Genomic DNA, 19,850 nt, shown 5'->3' with positions numbered 1-19,850 from the left:
CCCAAAGTGCTAGGATTACAGGCATGAGCCACTGTGCCTGGCCTCATTGTCATTTTGATTTGCATTTTTCTGATGATTAATAATGTTGAGCAATTTTTTCATATACCTGTTGGCCATTTGTATGTCTTTTTTTTTTCTTTTTTCTTTTATTTTTTAGAGACAGAGTCTCACTTTGTTGCCCAGGCTGGAGTACAGTGGTGCGATCATAGCTCACTATAACCTCCAACTTGTAGGCTCAAGCATGCATGTCTTCTTTTGAGATATCTATTCAGATCCTTTGCCCACTTTTTTTTTTTTTTTGAGACAGAGTTTCACTCTGTCACCCAGGCTGGAGTGCAATGGTGTGATCTTGGCTCACTGCAACCTGTGCCTCCCAGGTTCAAGCAATTCTCCTGCCTCAGCCTCCCGAGTAGCTGGGATTACAAGCGCACACCCACCACGCCCGGCTACTTTTTTGTATTTTTAGTAGAGACCGGGTTTCACCCTATTGGCCAGGCTGGTCTGAAACTCTTGACCTTATGATCTGCCCACCTCGGTCTCCCAAAGTGCGGGGATTACAGGCGTGAGCCACCGCGCCTAGCCCTTTGCCCACTTTTCACTAGGATTATTTTTTTTGCTGCTGAGTTGTTTGAATTCCTTGTATATTCTGAATATTAGCCCCTTGTCAGATGAATGGTTTGTAAAGATTTTCTCCCATTCTACAGGTTGTTTCTGTTGATTGCTTCCTTTGCTGTGCAGAGGCTTTTTAGTTTACTGTATTCCCATTTGTCTATTTTGTTGTTGTTGTTGACTGTGCTTTTGAAGTCTTAGCCATAAAATCTTTACCTGAACCAATGTCCTAAAGTGTTTTCCCTATGTTTTCTTCTAGTAGATTTATAGTTTCCGGTCTTATGTTTGTCTTTAAGCCATTTTGAGTTGAGTTTTGTACATTGTGAGAGATAGGGGTCTAGTTTTATTCTTCTACCTATGGATATCCTGTTTTCCCAGCATCATTTATTACAGAGGATGTTCTTTCCCCAATGTTTGTTCATGATGCCTTTGTCAAAAATCAGTTGACTGTAAACACATGGATTTATTTCTGGATTCTCCAGTCTGTTCTATTGGTCTGTGTCTATTTTTTGTACCAATAACCTGCTGTTTTGATTACTATACCTTTGTAGTAAATTTTGAAGTCAGGTGGTGTGATGCCTCTAAGCTTTGTTCTCTTTGCTCATTATTGCTTTGGCTGTTAGGTATCTTTTGTGGTTCCATACAAATTTTCGGATTGTTTTTTCTATTTCTGTGAAGAATGTTATTGGTATTTTGATAGGGATTGCACCGAATCTGTGGATTGCTTTGAGTAGTACAGTCATTTTAACAATATTAATTCTTCCAATCCATGAGCATGGGATGCCTTTCCATTTGTTTGTATCCTTTTCAATTTTTTTATCAGTGTCTTATAGTTTTCATTGTAAAGGCCTTTCACTTAACTATTGGTAATTAAGTTTTGGGGGAGTCAAAAGTTATATGTGAATTTTCTAGTGTGCAGGGTTTTGGCATCCATAACCTCCACATTCTTCAAGGATCAACTGTATTTTGTTGAGGATTTTTGCATCTATGTTTATCAGGTATATTGGCCTGTAGTTTTCTTTTTTTGTTGTGTGTGTCCTAGTCTGGTTTTGGTATCTATATAATGCTGGCCTCATAGAATGGGTTAGAAAAAAATTCTCTTCAATTGTTGGGAATAGTTTGAGAAGAATGGGTGTTAGTACTTTATAAATTGGTAGAATCCCGCAGTAAAGCCATCTGGTCCTGAGCTTTTCTCTGTTGAGAGACTTTTAATTATTGATTCAATATGGTTACTCATCATTGATCTCTTCAGGTTTTCTATTTTTTTCCTGGTTCAATCTTGGTAGGTTGTTTGTGTCCAGGAATTCATAGATATCCTCTAGGGTTTCCAGTTTGTTAGTGTATAGTTGTTCATAATAGTTTCTAATGATCCCTTGTATTTCTGTGATATCAGTTGTATGTCTCCTTTCTCATTTCTAATTTTATTTGGGTCTTCTCTCTTTTTTTCTTTGTTAGTCCTGGTAGTGGCTTATGGATTTTTTTTTCTCACACACCAAGCACAGGTTTATGGATTTTGTTTATCTTTTTTAAAAAACAACTTTTTATTTCATTGACCCTTTGTGTCCCTTTTTTAGTCTCTATTCTATTTAGTTCTGCTCTGATCTTTATATTTCTTTGGGTTTGGTTTATTCTTGCTTTTCCAGCTCCTTGAGGAGCATCATGAGGTTGTTTACTTGAAGTCTTCCCACCTTTTTGATGTAGGCATTTGTTGTTATATAGTAGGCTATAAATGACTGTTCCAATAATTTTGGCTTCCAAATGATTGGAAACTGAAAACATGCAAGGCCAGTGTGGTGGCTCACACCTGTAATCCCAGCACTTTGAGAGGCAGAAGCAGGAGGATCACCTGAGGTCAGGAGTTCAAGTACAGCCTGGCCAACGTGGTGAAGCCCTGTCTCTACTAAAAATACAAAAATTAGCTGGGCGTGGTGGTGGGTGCCTGTAATCCCGGGAGGCAGAGGTTGCAGTAAGCCAAGATCGCACCATTGCACTCCAGCTTGGGCAACAAGAACGAAACTCCGTCTCAAAAAATAACTAACTAACTAAGTAACTAAATAAATAAAAGCATGCAGGAGTATCAGTCACTTACAACAGTCATTTTTTCCCCCAATTTTATGGAATTGCATAGAATATTTTTTTCCATCTGTTCACTTTTAGTCTATGTGTGTCTTTACAGGTGAAGTGAATTTCTGATAGGCAGCATACAATTGGGTCTTTTTTTTTTTGGACAGGGTGGTGGTGACAGCAATCTGTTTGGGCCGGTCCCCAGGCCCCTGGGTGGCGTGCTGGTACTGGCAGCAGCAGGTTGGGTGGGCCAGTGCCTGGGCCTCTGGGAGATGCACACAGGAAGCAGTGGTAGGCAGGGTGGACTTGTCCTTGGGCTCCTGGACAGTGTGCATGTGTGGCATGCATACCAGTGGCAGTGAAGCGGGTGGATCAATCCCTAGGTCTCTGGACAGTGCACATGGACAGCAGCAGTAGGTGGGGTGAGCCCGTCCTCGGTCCCTGGAAGGAGTACATGTGTGCTGACAGTGCAGGTCAACCCCCAGACCCCCCGATGACATGCATGGGTGCTAGCATTGACATCAGTAGGTAGGGTGGGACCCTTAGGCCCCTGGATGGTGCACATGGGTGGTGATGGTGGTGTGCTGGGCAGATTGAATCTCAGGCCCCTGGATGCTGTGCACAGGTGCTGGCAGCAATGGTGGTGGTGAAGGGCAGGGCAGGCCTGTTTTCAGCCCCCCAGATGGTGTGCATGGGCAATGGCAGTGGCAGGCAGGATGGATTGATCCTCAGGCCCCGGAAGGCATGCTCGGGCACCAGTGGCAATGGTGGTGGGCAGGGCGAGCCTGTCCTCAGATGTCCTCTGCACCTGCAATCAATGTGTGGGCTATCTCCACACAGCCAGTGGAGTGGGAGAGAATGGTAGCCCCAACAAAGAAAAATAATTCATGAATAGTATTTTTTCAGTTTTTTTCCCCAGCTTTATTGAGGTATAATTGACAAATAAAAATAGAGTATACTCAGCCAGGCACGGTGGCCCACGCCTGTAATCCCAGCACTTTGGGAGGCCAAGGTGGGCGGATCACTTGAGGTCAGGAGTTCAAGGCTAGCCTGGCCAACATGTTGAAACCCTGTCTCCACTAAAAATACAAAAATTAGCTGGGCGTGGTGGTGGGCGCCTGTAATCCCAGCTACTTGGGAGGCTGAGGCAGGAGAATTGCTTGAACCTAGGAGATGGAGGTTGCAGTGAGCCAAGATCATGTCACTGCACTCCAGCCTGGGTGACAAGAGCAAAACTCTGTCTCAAACAAACAAAAAAAGTATATGTTTTCTCACACTTGTAATCCCAGCACTTTGGGAGGCCGAGGTGGGAGGATCACCTGAGGTCAGGAGTTCGAGACTAGCCTGGCCAACATGGTGAAACCCCATCTCTACTAAAAATACAAAAATTAGCCAGGTGTGGTTGTGCACACCTGTAGTCCCAGCTACTCAGGAGGCTGAGGCAGGAGAATCGCTTGAGCCTGGGAGGTGGAGGTTGCAGTGAGCGGAGATCACCCCACTGCACTCCAGCCTTGGTGACAGAATGAGACTCTGTCTCAACATAAAAAAGGAAAACAAACAACAACAACAACAACAACAACAACAAAACAAAAAACAAACCCAAGGGACTTCTGATGTGAGTATCCACTGAAGCTTACCACAGGTCCACATAGCATTCTGGTTAACTGTGGACATCTTGAGTACCAGTTCTACTGGATCTACTGGATCATAAGGCCCAAAGTACAGAGTTGCCTGCCTTGCAACTGGACTCCTAAGCTGTCCTCTCTTGCCCTAAATGCCCCTCAAAGCTGGCAGCACTTCTAGTCCTGATGAGCAGAACATTCAAATGTGGCCAATGTTGACTCCAAAATTCAGAGGTTCACCGTGCAACATGTCTCCTTTTTAGAGATAAAGAATGCAAGGTACAGCAACTTGTCCATCATTTTTTTTGGTGAAAAGACAATCTGCCTGGCTCAGTGGCTCATGCCTATAATCCCAGCACTTTGGGAGGCCAACGTGGGCAGATCACTTGAGCCCAGGAGTTTGAGACCTGCCTGGGCAACATGGTGAAACCCTGTCTCTACAAAAAAATATAAAATTAGCCAGGAGTGGTGGCATGCGCCTGTGGTCCCAGCTACACAGGAGGCTGAGGTGGGAGGATTGCTTGAGCCTGGGAGGTCTACGCTGCAGTGAGCTGAGATTGCACCACTGTACTCCAGTCTGGGTGACAGAGCAAGACTCAGTCTCAAAAAAAAAAAAGAAAAAAAAAAAAGACAAACTGTTTTGGTATTACTATAAGAACAACACACATATTTACTTAAGACCAGGCATTCGTATGATGCCCTTTCTACCATCGTGGCCAACAAATTTATGCAGTCACACTTCACTGTGTCATCTTCTCCTTGGGAAATATTTCTCCTTCACTTTTCTTGAGTAAAATTTTCGTAAAGTGTACAAATCTTTTTTTTTTCTTTCCCTGAGACAGAATCTTGCTTGTTGCCCGGGCTGGAGCGCAGTGGCACAATTTTGGCTCACTGCAACCGCCGCCTCCTGGGTTCCAGCGATTCTGCTGCTTCAGCCTCCCAAGTAGCTGGGATTACAGGCATGCACCACCACACCCAGCTTTTTTTTTTTTTTTTTTTTTTTTTTTGTATTTTATTGGTTTTTTTTTTAGAAGAAGTCTCACTCTGTCACCAGGCTGGAGTGCAGTGGCTCAATCTTGGCTCACTGCAACCTCTGCCTCCAGGGTTCAAGCGATTCTCCTGCCTCAGCCACCCCAGTAACTGGGATTACAGCTGTGTGCCACCATGCTTGGCTTATTTTATTTTTTATTTTTTATTTTTTATTTTTGAGACAGAGTTTCGCTGTTGTTGCCCAGGCTGGAGTGCAATGGTGTGATCTTAGCTCACTGCAACCGCCGCCTCCTGGGTTCCAGTGATTCTCCTGCTTCAGCGTCTGGAGTAGCTGGAATTATAGGCGCCTGCCACCACGCCCAGCTAATTTTTGTAGTAGAGATGGGGTTTCCCCATGTTGGCCAGGCTGGTCTTGAACTCCTGACCTCAGGTGATCTGCCTGCCTCAGCCTCCCAAAGTGCTAAGATTACATGTGTGAGCCACTGACTGTGCCTGGCCAATTTTTTTGTATTTTTAGTAGAGATGGGGTTTTGCCATGTTGGCCAGGCTGGTCTTGAACTCTTGAGCTCTAGCATTCCGCCTGCCTTGGCCTCTCAAAGTGCAGGGATTATAGGCGTGATCCTCCACAACGGGCCATGAAGATAGTCTATTTGAAAATACATAATGAGCGGAGAAAAAGGAATGAAAAAGAATGAGGATCACCTACAAGATGTAGAAAACTACCTCAATAGACCAAATCTAAGAATTATTGGGGTTCAAGAGGGAGCTGAGCAAGAGCAAGGGGTAGCAGAAAGCTTATTCAAAGAAGTAATAACAGGCTGGTATGGTAGCTCATGCCAGTAGTTCCAATGCTTTGGGAGGCCGAGGCAGGAGGATTGCTTGAGGCCAGGAATTCACGACCAGCCTGGGCAACATAGTGAGACCTTGTCTCTACAAAAAATAAGATAAAAAATTAGGCAGGCATTGCAGGTGGTGCACACCTGTAATCCCAGCTACTTGGGGGCTGAGGCAGGGAGGATCACTTGAGTTCAAGAGTTTACAGCTACAGTGAGCTGTTATTGTGCTACTGCACTACGGCGTGGGCAACAGAGTGAGACCGTTTCTCCAAAAAAAGAATAATAATAACAGAAGACTTTCCCAAACTTGAGAAAGATATAAATATCCAGTTACAGGAAGGCCAAAGAACAGATTTGACCCTCTCCTCTTCCCAAAAAACACTTGAAAGTATAAAACCTATTGGTAAAATTAAGTACACAAACCTATTTAATATCCTAATATTGTAGCTGTGGAATGCAGTCCACTCATAACTCTAGTATGAAGCCCAAAAGACAAATCTATCAAAACAATAATAGCCATAGCAATTTGTTAAGAGATACATAATAAAAAAATATGTAAATTGGCCGGGCACAGTGGCTCACGCCTGTAATCCCAACACTTTGGGAGGCCGAGGCAGGTGGATCAACTGAGATCAGGAGTTTGAGACCAGCCTGGCCAACACGGTGAAACCCCATCTCTACTAAAAATACAAAAATTACCCAGGCGTGGTGGCAGGTGCCTGTAACCCCAGCTGCTTGGGAGGCTGAGGCAGGGGAATCGCTTGAACCCAGGAGGCAGAGGCTGCAGTGAGCCGAGATCGTGCCACTGCACTCCAGCCTGGGCAACAAGGCAAAACTCTGTCTCAAAAAAACAAAAACAAAAAAACACACATTCTTTTCAAAAGCACATGGAAGAGAAAAAAGCACATGGAACACATTCACTAAGATACTATATTGTGGGTCGTAAAACAACATCTAATTGATAAAACAATTTCACATTCTTAAAATTCCAGCAGAAATTTTTATAAACAAACTGATTCTAAAATTTATATGGAAAGATGGCTGGGCCCGGTGGCTCACACCTGTAATCCCAGCACTTTGGGAGGCTGAAGTGGGTGGATCACTTGAGGTCTTGAGTTTGAGACCAGATCAGCCCGGCTAACATGGTGAAACCCCGTCTCTACTAAAAAAAATACAAAAACTAGTCGGGTGTGGTGGTGAGTGCCCATAATCCCAGCTACTCCAGAGGTTGAGGCAGGAGAATTGCTTGAACCCAGGAGACAGAGGTCGCAAGTGAGTCGAGATCGTGCCACTGCACTCCAGCCTGGGTGACAGAGCAAGAATCTGTAAAAAACAAAAACAAAAACAAAAAACCCAGAAAATAACAAGTGTTGACAAGGATGTGAAGATATTGAAACCCCCCTGTGCACTGTTGGTGAGAATTTAAAATGTTGCAGCTACCATGGAAAAACAGTATGGTTGTTCCTTAAAAATTTAAAATAAAATTATATGATCCAGAAATTCCATTTCTGTGTATATATCCAAAAGAATTGAAAGCAGGGGCTTGAGGAGGTATTTGCACACCCTTGTTTGTAGTAGCACTATTCACAATAAGCAACAGGCGGAAGCAACAGGTGGAAGAAACCAAACGTTCATGAATGGATGAATGGATAAATGTGGCATGTACATACTATGAAATATTACTCAGCCTTAAAAAGGAAGGAGGCTGGGCGTGGTGGCTCATGCCTGTAATCTCAACACTTTGGGAGGCCACAGTGGTAGGATCATTTGAGCCTAGGAGTTTGAGACCAGCCTGGGCAACAGAGCAAGACCCAATCTCTATTTCTAAAAAAAAAAAAAAAAAAGTAAAGTGGTAGCTCCTAAGGGCTGGGGAAGGGGGAGCAATGGAGAGTTTTTGTTTGATTTCTTGGGTAGATAATAGCACTATGCTTATGTTGAAAATGACTTTGTTCTGAAGAAATATATGCTTAAGTATTTAGAGATGAAGTGTCTTGATGTCTGCAACTTCCTTTTTTTTTTTTTTTTGAGACGGAATCTCACTCTGTTGCCCAGGCTGGAGTGCAATGGCGCCATCTCGGCTCACCACAACCTCCGCCTCCCAGGTTCAAGCAATTCTCCTGCTTCAGCCTTCCAAGTGGCTGGGATTACAGGTGCATGCCACCACACCCGGCTAATTTTTTTGTATTTTTAGTAGAGACGTGGTTTCGCCATGTTGGCCAGGCTGGTCTCCAACTCCTGACCTCAGTTGATCCGCCCACCTCGGCCTCCCAAAATGCTGGGATTACAGGCATGAGCCATTGCACCCGGCCTGTTTAGTTTATTTCTTAAATAATGTAATTGGGCTGGGCGCGGTGGCTCATGCCTGTAATCCTAGCACTTTGGGAGGCCGAGGCGGGTGGATCACCTGAGGTCGGGAGTTTGAGACCAGCCTGACCAAAATGGAGAAACCCCATCTCTACTAAAAATACAAAATTAGCCAGGCGTGGTGGCGCATGCCTGTAATCCCAGCTGCTGGGGAGGCTGAGGCAGAAGAATTGCTTGAACCTGGGAGGCGGGGGTTGGGGTGAGCCGAGATCGAGCCATTGCACTCCAGCCTGGGCAACAATAGCGAGACTCTGTCTCAAAAGGAAAAAAAAAAGTCAAGTCACCAATCTTATCCTTTCCATTTTTGAGGGCCCTGTCACTATCTTGATGCGTCTGCCCTCTGCTGGAGATAAGGGGAGCTGCAGGGCAGGTCTTGGTCTCCTCCAGCAATTTATTCCCTGCGTGACTGTGTTATTTGGCAGTTAATTCTTCTCAGTCTATGATGTGAGTTTAAGACTATTCTCTGGTTTCCCTAAAATAATAGTAATAATAATAATAACATGTGGATGGGCGCGGTGTCTCACGCCTGTAATCCCAGCACTTTGGGAAGCCAAGGTGGGCGGATCACCTGAGGTTAGGAGTTCGAGATCAGCTTGACCAACATGGTGAAACCCTGTCTCTACTAAAAATACAAAAATATTAGCTGGCGCATGCCTGTAATCCTAGCTACTTGGGAGGCTGAGGCTGGAGAATTGCTTGAACCCGGGAGGCGGAGGTTGCAGTGAGCCAAGATTGAGCCGTTGCACTCCAGCCTGGGCAACAAGAGCAAAACTCCATCTCAAAATAAATAAAATAATAATAATAACATGTAACATCTATTAAGCACAAACTGTGTTGCAGTCAGTGAGCTTAGCTTTACATCAGTTTCTCATTTAATTGCCACAATACCTTATAGGTAGATACTAGTATTGTTTAATCCCTATTTTACTTTTGAGGAAACTGAGGCACAGAGGGACTAAGGAATGTTCTCAAAGATATGCAAATAGTAAGAGGGAGAAGTTGGGATTCAAATTCAAACCCAAGCAGGTTGCACCAGGCTTATTACCATAAATCTATTTTTTTGATTTATTTATATGGATTTCTGGGTAGAAGCAGTAAATGGGGCAACTATTTAAATACTCTCCCATCTCTCTTGGGGATTTTTTTTATAAAGTCTTATTTTATTTCTATTATAAACTCACAAAAGGGCCCAGAGAGCCCAGAAGTGTGACTCAATCAGCTCAAGTTGCCGAAGCAGCTTTCCCCTTAACAGTAGTTAATATATTTGCAAAGATCATCCAAAAACAAACACACCCTTAAATATCACCAGGTCAGGAAGTAACTGAAATACTGAACATTTGTTAACTTTTTTTCTTTTCCTCTTTTTTTTGAAGATAGGGTCTTGCTGTGTTGCCTAGGCTGGAGTCCAGTGGTGTGATCATGGCTCACTGCAGTCTCAACCTACCAGGCACAAGCCATCCTCCCACCTCAGCCTCCCAAGTAGCTAGGACCACAGGTGTACACCACCATGCCCAGCTAATTTTTAATTTTTTTTTAAAATAGAGATGGGTTTCCCTATGTTTCCCAGACTGGTCTCAAACTTCTGGGCTCAAGTGATCCTCCCACCTCAGCCTCCCAAAGTGTTGGGATTACAGGTGTGAGCCACTGCACCTGGCCTAACATTTTTTTCTAAGGGCTAAATGTCACAGTAGTAACATATTCAGAGGGAAAAAACCCAAATGTCTCACACAAGAAAATGACAGTCCTGATAAACAATGCTAAGAGGGATGTAGAATATCTGTTTATAAACTGCTGTTTTCTTTCTTTCTTTTTTTTTTTTGGCGGGGGGATAGAGTCTCTCTCCGTTGCCCAGGCTGGAGTGCACCTCCGCCTCCCGGGTTCAAGCGATTCTCCTGCCTCAGCCTCCCGAGTAGCTGGGACTATGGGCACCCACCACCACACCCAGCTAATTTTTGTATTTTTAGTAGAGACAGTTTCACTATGTTGGCCAGGCTGGTCTCGAACTCCTGACTTCAAGTGATCCACCTGCTTCAGCCTCCCAAATTGCTAGGATTACAGGCATGAGCCACTGCGCCTGGCCTGGGGAAAGATTTTTTTTGAGATGGAGTTTTGCTCTGTCGCCCGGGCTGGCATGCAATGGCATGATCTTGGCTCACTGCAACCTCCGCCTCTTGGGTTCAAGCGATTCTCCTGCCTCAGCCTCCTGAGTAGCTGGGATTACAGGCACCGGCTATCATGCCTGGCTAATTCTTGTATTTTTGTAGAGACAGGGTTTCACCATGTTGGCCAGGCTGATCTTGAACTCTTGACCTCAGGTGCTCCACCCACCTCAGCCTCCCTAAATGCTGAGATTACAGGCATGAGCCACTGTGCCTGGCCTGGGGAAAGATTTTTAAGGCCAGAGGAAGGGCAAATTCACTTTTCTCGCTTCTGGGGCATTTCTGGCAGCTGTAGTGGGCACCTGCATTCCTGCAGTTCCCACAGCAGCAGCAGCAGCAGCAGGGGTGCCAGCAGTAGCACCTGGGGGCACTGACTGGTAGTGACAGAAGGCTGTGTAGTAGGCATGGTTGAAGTTTGTATCTGTTTCAGATTTCCCAGCCACACAGCCTCACTCCCAGACCATTTCTCTCCCTCAGTAGCCAGCATTTAAAAAACAAACAAACAAAGACCTGTAACACAACTTCCCAGAGAACTTCAACCTCACACCTGTGTTTTTACTCTCAGTGAGGGGAAATTCATTTGGGGAGGATTATTGTGACCCACAGAGCCACTGTGGAGTACTGTGTAAGACTGGGGCTTATGCAGCTCTGACTTTTTTTTTTTTTTTACTGTCGCCTGGCCTGGTGTGCAGTGGTGCGATCTGGGCTCACTGCAATCTCCACCTCCCAGGTTCAAGTGATTCTCCTGCCTCAGCCTCCCAGCTGGGATTCCAGGCGTCCGCCACCATGCCCAGCTAATTTTTTATATTTTTAGTAGAGGCAGTTTTACCATGTTGGCCAGGCTGGTCTCGAACTCCTGACATGATTCACCCGCCTCTGCCTCCCAAAGTGTTGGGATTACAGGCATGAGCCACCGCGCCTGGCCACAGCTCTGACCTTTTAATGTCACTTTCCTGGGCCCTTTTGTGGCACTATGGTGGGATTCTTCAAGTTCTTGACTTTGAGGTCCTGTAACCATGAGGCTGACTCTGGCAGTGTTCCCTTTATAAAAACATCACGTATGTTGTTTATGCACCTACCTGCGCTAAGGAAATATTCACTAAAGCACCCGATGGGAAATGACAGCATCATGGCTAGGCCTGCCTGTCTCAGGTTTTTGGGATTGCAATATTACTCTTGACTTCCTATTTGGGAAGGAAAAATAATTCCAAACTTAACCCTTTCTGCCAAAGTTGCTCTTATTTCAGCAGTCAACTGGCCTTCCTTCCTAGTTGTCCATTTCAACCCTGTACTTGTCAGATTTGAGGAAATAACCACAGGGTAAGTGCAGGAGGTAACATTTCCCAAAGATTTCAGGGAATACTGGATAACTGTGATTGTTCCATGCGGAAAATTTGGAGTATGCTGGAAAAACATGAGGAATGACTTTAGGTGTAATGACGTCTAGGGTGGACTCCTTCATGGAACAGATTAATTGGGCAAATGTATTATTCATTATTATTTTATTTTTGAGACGGAGTCTCGCTCTGTCACCCAGGCTGGAGTGCAGTGGCGCGATCTCGGCTCACTGCAAGCTCCGCCTCCCGGGTTCACGCCATTCTCCTGCCTCAGCCTCTCCGAGTAGCTGGGACTACAGGCGCCCGCCACCACGCCTGGCTAATTTTTTGTATTTTTAGTAGAGACGGGGTTTCACCGTGGTCTCGATCTCCTGACCTCGTGATCCACCCGCCTCGGCCTCCCAAAGTGCTGGGATTACAAGATTATTCATTATTCTCTTGTCCTACCCACCTGGATCACTATAAGCAGCTTGCCTTCACCTGGTAGCAGCACACCTTCACAATTCAGCCTGAGAGATGAACAACTCTACAGTTTTGCATAACCAGATCCTCAAGACCTACACCATCCATCCCCAGGACAGCATGCGGGGGCCACTCATTGACATCATGCTTATTCTAGACAACTGGAAGGGGCAAGAATCCCGTTTCGTGGTAAAGCATCTATACTTGATTGGGTCCTTCGGGAAAAACTTGCCACTCACAAATTGCTGGTCCATCCTGTCTATCCCACAAAGCCTGGTGGGCCTCCTCCCATCTTAGTGAAAGCACTTACATTTGGGTGTTCTGCTCCAAATGCATTTACCAGGTAGACCCCAAATCTACCACCCACAAGTGGAGCCTTGAGCAAGACATTCTCTTGGTGGTCCAGGCTGCAGCATGATTCTGGCAACTCTGCCCCTTAAAACCCTGCAGAGCTCATTGTCTGTAGCAGATCCAAGCCCTACTAGGAACTTGAGGTAAGGATCTGAAGAGATCCTGGTGTTTTGAGCAAGGTCATGCCCAACAGATTAACTATCCAGGGTTCTGTGGAGATCAGGCATTCTACTCTGAGGCATCACATGACTCTGCAACCTGGACTGGATTGGATCTGAGAGGCTACCTGTGCATCTGGCTGCACTCTATGTTCCATTAGAAGCAGGTACAGATGGCACTGGGTTTCAGTTAACCCTGAAGGTACCAGTAAGCTGCCTAGTGGTGCCTACATCAGCAAGGTGGCTGTAGGTAGAAAATAAAAACGTGACACTTGGTTTCCAGGTGGTTCTGCCTGACATAACAGCATCAGCAGTGAATGCTGAGTTCCAGCCCCATGCTGGACAGCAGAGCTTCAAGGTCAGTGTGTCCTCTCTCTGAACAGACAGATGGCTTACGTCTGGATCCCGGTACAGAGGCCTTGGAAAGAATAAAACTGGAAGATGGAGACAAGGAGGTCCAGGGAGGAGTATGTTACATAAAACTGGACTTCCTAACACAGGCCTATGTGCCACATCACCAAAGGCTTCCAATGCAGGGGGCCAGATGGCCCACTCTTCACCATGACGAAGCCCGAGGCCATGGAAGACATCATCAAACCACTGCCCATGTGTGCCCATCAGGTCTCACTCCAGATGCCTCACACCTAAAAGCAGGGATGCCACTGTGCTCTGGCCAGAGTTGGTGCCAGGGGAGAAGAGCTATTACTGGCCTGAGGGAGGCCAAGGTTCTCAGGAGTGCAGTGCTCTGAGGAGGGCTGGGTGCCAGGCACCACCTCTGCTTGCACCTTATTACCTGCTTTCTCACCTGCAATAAGAGTGGCCCATACACCCTAAAAGATTTTCATTTCTTGGGGGTCCCTAGGCCTTCCCTGCAAGGTGGGAGTCATGGAGAGAAGCTGGAGTTCATGTGCACGGCAGCAAACGGAAGCTGCTCTGGTTGAGAAACATTCCTCTAGCTCATCCCAGACACTGCTTGAGGGCCTGCATCTGAACAGGGACTATGGATCTATATACCCTCTTCATCATCACAGGTAGTCCCAGTACCCACAGAGTTTGGTCCAAGTGCTTGCTAAGCCACAATAACCTCATAAAATCTTGGTCAACCAGGTCTCCCCTGCCAGCAGCCATCTGCTGGGTGGCCCAAGGGCGCTGGCAATGCCAGGGCAAATGTAGGTCACTGAGGCCATGGGTGGAGAGACCCACTCCCAATGGTCTCCCTGCTTTTAAGTCGCACACCTGCTAATCCTAGCCTGGAATATTTAATTCTTCATGGCTTCATTACCTGTAAGGCAAAATACAACCTCTTTGTGGAACCCAGAAGAAATGGGGTCTCCTCTTTGCCTTCTGGGTCTTGGATACACCAGACTCTGGCCAGCAAAGCACAGTATAGAGCAGAGGCAGGCCCCTGGCCAATGGTTAGCTTGTGGCTCAGGTCCTGGGTGACATCTGCTCCAGGCTAGAGTCCTAAAGCTCCAGATGAAAGATCACTACACTTTTCCTGTAAAAAGTTAAATATTTTAGGCTTTGCAATTCATATGGTCTCTGTTGCAACTACTCATCTTTGCCACTGTAGTAAAAAGAAGTCAGTGAATGGGTGGGGCTGTGTTCCAACAAAACTTTATTTACAAAAACAGGAAGCAGGCATGTTTGGCCCTCAGACTGTAATTTTCCCATCACTACTCTTAATGATACTCAGATGACTTGGCTGCCTGAGGGGGCTGTGGCCCTGTCTGATTCTCTGTGAGATGGAAACCACTCTAGGGTCTCCTGGTGTGCTGAGGCTGTACACACAGGCAGAACAGAGCACCGTGTTTGGAAGTTTCTGACCAAGTGGTGACAGCAGAGGGCAAAACGTGAAGGCTGTGCTGGATAAGGCTGAACCTTCCTTATAAGCAGCACCAACTGCTTTATTCCAGGTCAGGGCCAACTCTTCCGCCACGATACATACATGGTCCCTGGGCGGGCACTGTCCTTACTGGGCTCCTAGGAGTCCCTGCGTTGTGACCTGACCACCAGCCCCTCTCTGGTGATGGCCCAGTTGTAGTTCTTCGGGGAGTCCAATGCTGCTTCCACCCGTGCCTCCAGATTCTCTCGGGTGATGAAGTTTTTCACCTCTTCCTATCGGGAGAGAAAAGCCCACCTGAACAGGAGCCCTGGGCACATGCCAGCCCGTCCACCCAGCCTGCTGGCCTCTCACCCCACTGAGAAAGCAGCTCCTGCTCTCCCTGGGGAAGCATGCCTGGAGCCCAGGTCCTATTTGAGAGCCCCTCTGGCCTCCCAGTGGAGTGATATCACGTTGCTTTGCCTCGTTCCTCTTTTCTCAGACACTTCAGCCATAGCCCCGAGTGCCAGCTATGAAAATCTCACGTCCTGGTAGGTGAAATCTGTCCCTCAGTCGTCCCCTCTGAAGCACTCTAACTCATCCTTCCCCCCATTACTTTATTTTATTTAATTTTTTTGAGACGGAGTCTCACTGTCGCCCAGGATGGAGTGCAGTGGTGCCCTCTCGGCTCACTGCAACCTCTGCCTCCTGGGTTCAAGCGATTCTCATGCCTAAGCCTCCCGAGTAGCTGGGATTACTGGCGCACACCACGCCCAGCTAATTTTTGTATTTTTAGGAGAGACGGGGCTTCACCATGTTGGCCAGGCTGGACTCGAACTCCTGACCTCAAGTGATACGTCCGCTTCGGCCTCCCACAGTACTGGGATTACAGGCGTGAACCACCGCTCCCTGCCACCTTTCTGTTACTTTAAATCAAGCCTCATCCATTCTCACTGCATTACTCCTAAGTGGTCTCCCTGCTTTTAAGTCGCACACCTGCTAATCCTAGCCTGAAATATTTAACCCTTCATGGCTTCATCACCTGTTATGCAAAATACAACCTCTTTGTGGAACGCAGGGTCCCTCCCACAGACCTGCTAGGTACCTGAACACTGTCCAATTACTCCGCTGACCTCCAGGTCTTTGCGCCTGACTGGCACTCCCCTCTCCCAAATCCGGACCTGCCAACGCTAAGTCTCTGCACATAGCCAGCGCCCGCGTCGCGGTGCCCAGAATTCCCAGTGCCCCGCAAGCCGCGTCCCCGACTGGAGGCCCACCCTCCGGAGACGTTGCCCACCTGCAGCTGCAGCACTTCCCGCTCCTTGCGCTGCGCCCAGGCCTGCACCTCTTCGGCCTTGCGGGCTTGCTCCAACGCCTGCCGCTGCTCCTGCTCCCGCTCCTCCTGCCGCAGCCTCGCTATCCTGTGAGGGTCAAGGGGCTGAGGCTGAGCGTGGCCCGGGCTTCTCCCAGGCCAGCCAGGCCGCCCCGCCCCGCCTCCCGCCCCACGCACCGCAGCTCGTGCAGCCGCCGGTTTTCCGCCTGGTTCCAGGCCATCAGCTCGCGGTGCTCGGCGGCGTCCTTCCGGGCCTTGCGCTCCGCCAGAACCCCGGCTCGGGCCTCGTGCACCTTCTTCCGCACCTCGGACACGAACTCCATCCTGGGTGCAGACGCGCCAGGAATCAGCACCCTCTCCGCCCGCTCCCACCGTCACCAGCGCGCGCGGACGGCCACCTCCCCCCGGCCGCACACCTGAGGGCGCGCACGGTCTGGCGGTAGTGCTGGTAACGCTCCATCAGCACGAAAAACTCCGCAGGGTCCACCGCGGGCGGCATGTTCACACGCTCGATCTTGGATTTGGCCAGCGGGTCGTGGCGGGTCTTGCGGCCGCGCGCTGGCAGCACCACAGGGGCCCGGGGCCTGCACGGGGTTCCCGCGCCCAAGCGGCTCAGCGCGCGTAGCATGGCCGAGTCTCCTCACTGCGGCCGCGGTGCCGAGTCGCCACCGTGCCCCGGAAGCGGCGCGGGGAACCTTGGGACCTGTAGTCCTCGGGCTGTCCCTCACGCCCCGCCCGGCTTTGTGGCCTCTGGAACCCAAGCGGCGACCATGCGGACGTCCGCACCCCGTCCCCAGGCTTTGGCCCGGCCCTCCCGCCAGGGCTCGGGGCCATCCCTTCGTTCCTCCCGCCCGCGGGGCCGGACCCGCGTCCCTCCAGCCCCCGCGCAGGGAAGGGTCTCAGCGGGGAAGACAGGGAGGAGACGAAGGACAGAACTCGAGGCAACAGCTTCGGAGAACCTCACACTTTATTGGAGGACGGCGGGGCGGGGCGGGGCGGGGCTCTCGGGCTGCGGTCTGCGGAGGGAGAGGTGGCGGTCATGCCTCAGGACACTGGTCTCGTGACCGCCGAGCCGCCACCTTCCCCGTCCTCTCCCCTCTCGTCCCCTCCAGTCCCCACCTGGCCTCCCACAGCAGGACGCAACCCCGCCTCCCCTAGAAGCCTGAGGATCCAGCAAGTGTGGGGATCTCCAGCTCCCTTGGGCATGCCCTCTTGTCCACCCTAAACAAGCCTGACGCGTAGAAACCTGAGGACATAACACACAACTCAGGCGGTAAGACTTTGCCTCGTAGGAACTAACCACTTTCTTCTTTAGTTACCGTGCTCTCCTGATGCACTTTAAATGTGTTTGATTTGCAAAAGAGTAACAAACCATTTCCCTACGCCTGTCTTCTGCTATGGTCTTAGGGAGCTCTACAGTCCCTGAGATGTTCTTAGTGCACATGTCAGTCACCACCTGGTCCTCTTGGCTCTGTTGGCTGTTTGCGTGAGGTTGCATCCCTCACCTCTTTCCACTGGCCCGGGGTCTGTCCACCTCAAGACAGTCATTGGCTTGTCAGGATGCCTGTGGGACCCCATGGCCACCACTGTCTTATAGAATAATTATCTCCTTCTACTCTACTAGTGACTTTGGTTTTTAACCTAAGTGTTTTATAAATTGTCTAGAATCCTCCTGGGAAATAGGAAGGATAGCAGACAGCACCCTGCTGTGTGCAGTAGGGGCACTGAGAAATGGCTGGGGGTGCTGTGGCAGGGGGCATCTCAGTGGTGTTTCATTCTCCCCACCCTCCCAGCACCCAACCCTAACCCACAATGGCCACTGATGACCAGTGGCTGGTCTTGATGCTGGAGACCTCTCACCCCACTCACCAGCAGTGTTCCTGCCAGGTGTCGCTTCCTGCGAAGGGACCACCAGGCTGCGGTCCTGCCCTCCCAGGGCATGCTGTCTTCCAGGGGAGCCAGGGCATCACTTGGGAGGCCATGGGCAGTCTGGGCTGGGCTGCCTGCTGCAGTGTGCAGGGCCTTTCCTTAGAAGGGAACTGATGCTGTCTTCCCTACCCCGACCTCAGGCTCCAGGTGGGTGCGGGAGCCCCTGGCCATCACTTTCTTCCTTCCAATCAGGCTGGGAGACACCCAACTGGGGGACTAAAGGCATTCTGGGGATCCTGGGCTGAGCTGAGGGCTCGCTTTCCTCCAGGGTACCAGCCATGGGACCAGTGCTGAGCCTCTGAGGGTCCAGGGTGGGCAGTCAGCAGCAGCAGGAGCAGGAGGAGGCCTCGCCTGGAGCTGGCCATGGCTGCTCTAATGGACAGGGTACAGCATTCAAGGAGACTTACCTCACCCCCACATCCCCCCATTTCCTCCAGGGCCACCTTGGAAAACTGGCATCTCAGGGGCAGCTTTGGTATCTCCTTATGCCCTTCCCTCTCTGCCACCGCTTCTCATCCCAAGCATACAGGGGTTCAGATCCTGGGGGATCCTGGCCCAATAGGGGACGATGCCCCTGGGTATGAGCCTTCTCCCTGAGCCCGGGGCACAGAGGCTACCCGCCTTGCCAGCTCTGAGGGCCCTTCCACTTGTCCAAGCCCATCCATCTTTCCTTCAAGGAGTTTCCAGAAGTGGAAGAAAGCTGGAGGGGAACAGAGACCTGAATTCAGGCCAATGGATGGGCGGGTAGATGGATGGTCAGGGGAGTTCTAAATGTACGGGCGTTTGGAGCACCAGTGCTAGGGAACCAGAGTGGCAGGCCTTCCGCCCTTTTCTCTGTGGCCTGCTGTATCTCTTCCATAGTAGCTGGGGATGTGGAATGGATGTGTGGTGTTGATGGGGGCAAGTGCTTCTACCCCTTATCCCTCCCATGCCAAGGGCCGCAAGCACAAGAATAGATGGTAGAGCTGTTGGGGAGAGGAGAGGAAAAGGGGACTTCTCTGGCATGGTTCAGGGGTGGAGGCGCTTGGGAATGGGGAAGAGGAGCAGCACACCATACACCCAGTATGAAACTTGATCCAGGTGTCCTAGCCCTTAGGGAAGGCTCCCCACTCACTGAGGAAGAGCTGTGGATGAGATGGCTCCTTCAGGCAGCTGCAGGACCCTAGCCTGATGGCCCCAGGATTTACAGACCAGGCAGCTCCACCCCCAGATTCGAGGGGAGAAACTCACCACCCAACCCCCTTCCCAGAGCATCCACTCCATGAACATTCACCAGGCAGCTGCTGCCCTGAGGCCACTGACACATACTCCCTCCCCATCACCTTCCCAGGAGCCTCCAGGCCCAGGACTCTTGCTTTAGGCTGGCCTATGTCCTGGTCTCACCTTCCCACTTCCCAGGCTGCATCTTCAAGCTCCTGATCTTGAGACCTAGAAAGCCCTCACAGCCCTCCCTCCCTGACCCCAAAAGAGAATTGTGTCCTGGGCAGGGGCAATGCCTGGGGGTTCCCCAACTCCCAGCTCAGGGCTTTCCCTGGTGGACAGTGGAGGCCTAAGAGTAGGGAGCCTGGCAGGCTGTTCAGAGGTACAGGGGAGGCTGTGACCACTCTCCCAGAGGCTTCTGTTTGCTCACTGTAGAGTGGGTTGGGTGGGACAATTCACTTCCACACACCTGGGAACCAGGGCTGGGTCACTCCAGATGGCTGGGTTTGGGTGGGGCAGTACCTACCCAGGAGTGGCTTCTCTCCTGGCGAAGCAGGCCCAGGACGGGGCCCAGCTGTTGGGCCAGTGCAGCCTCCCTAGGGCCATCAGCAGCC

At 49.5% G+C, this 19,850-nt stretch overlaps 2 protein-coding genes across 2 annotated transcripts; both read right to left on the bottom strand.

Moving 5' to 3' along the window:
- Positions 1 to 14,553: 14,553 nt before the first annotated feature.
- On the bottom strand, positions 14,554 to 16,790 carry MRPS26 (mitochondrial ribosomal protein S26). Its single transcript, XM_003277948.4, has 4 exons — positions 16,524 to 16,790; positions 16,285 to 16,431; positions 16,072 to 16,195; positions 14,554 to 15,070 (listed from the first exon to the last, which is right to left on the bottom strand). Exons 1-4 carry the CDS (start codon positions 16,733 to 16,735, stop codon positions 14,936 to 14,938), a joined length of 618 nt encoding a protein of 205 aa, XP_003277996.1. The 5' UTR covers positions 16,736 to 16,790; the 3' UTR covers positions 14,554 to 14,935.
- Positions 16,791 to 17,006: 216 nt separating this feature from the next.
- On the bottom strand, positions 17,007 to 19,427 carry LOC100594202 (progonadoliberin-2). Its single transcript, XM_030826763.1, is given in 3 exon segments — positions 17,007 to 17,123; positions 17,977 to 18,146; positions 18,239 to 19,427. Coding segments are annotated over 3 exon segments (513 nt in total). The 5' UTR covers positions 18,465 to 19,427.
- Between the last annotated feature and the right edge of the window lie 423 nt (positions 19,428 to 19,850).

Source organism: Nomascus leucogenys, chromosome 13 (genome assembly GCF_006542625.1).
Source record: "Nomascus leucogenys isolate Asia chromosome 13, Asia_NLE_v1, whole genome shotgun sequence".
Lineage (NCBI taxonomy): Eukaryota > Metazoa > Chordata > Mammalia > Primates > Hylobatidae > Nomascus > Nomascus leucogenys.
The sequence above is the reverse complement of the archived record's forward strand: the minus strand, read 5'-3'. Positions and strand labels throughout refer to the sequence as shown.

Bases quoted from the DNA above. Each gene is read 5' to 3' on its own strand.
- MRPS26 (XM_003277948.4), bottom strand. From the start codon at position 16,735: ATGCTACGCGCGCTGAGCCGCTTGGGCGCGGGAACCCCGTGCAGGCCC. The intron at 16,196-16,284 runs GTGCGTGGGGCG...TGACCCTCACAG, and splicing joins CGGCGGCTGCACGAGCTGCG to GATAGCGAGGCTGCGGCAGG. The intron at 15,071-16,071 runs GTGGGCAACGTC...CTCTCCCGATAG, and splicing joins GGGAAGTGCTGCAGCTGCAG to GAAGAGGTGAAAAACTTCAT.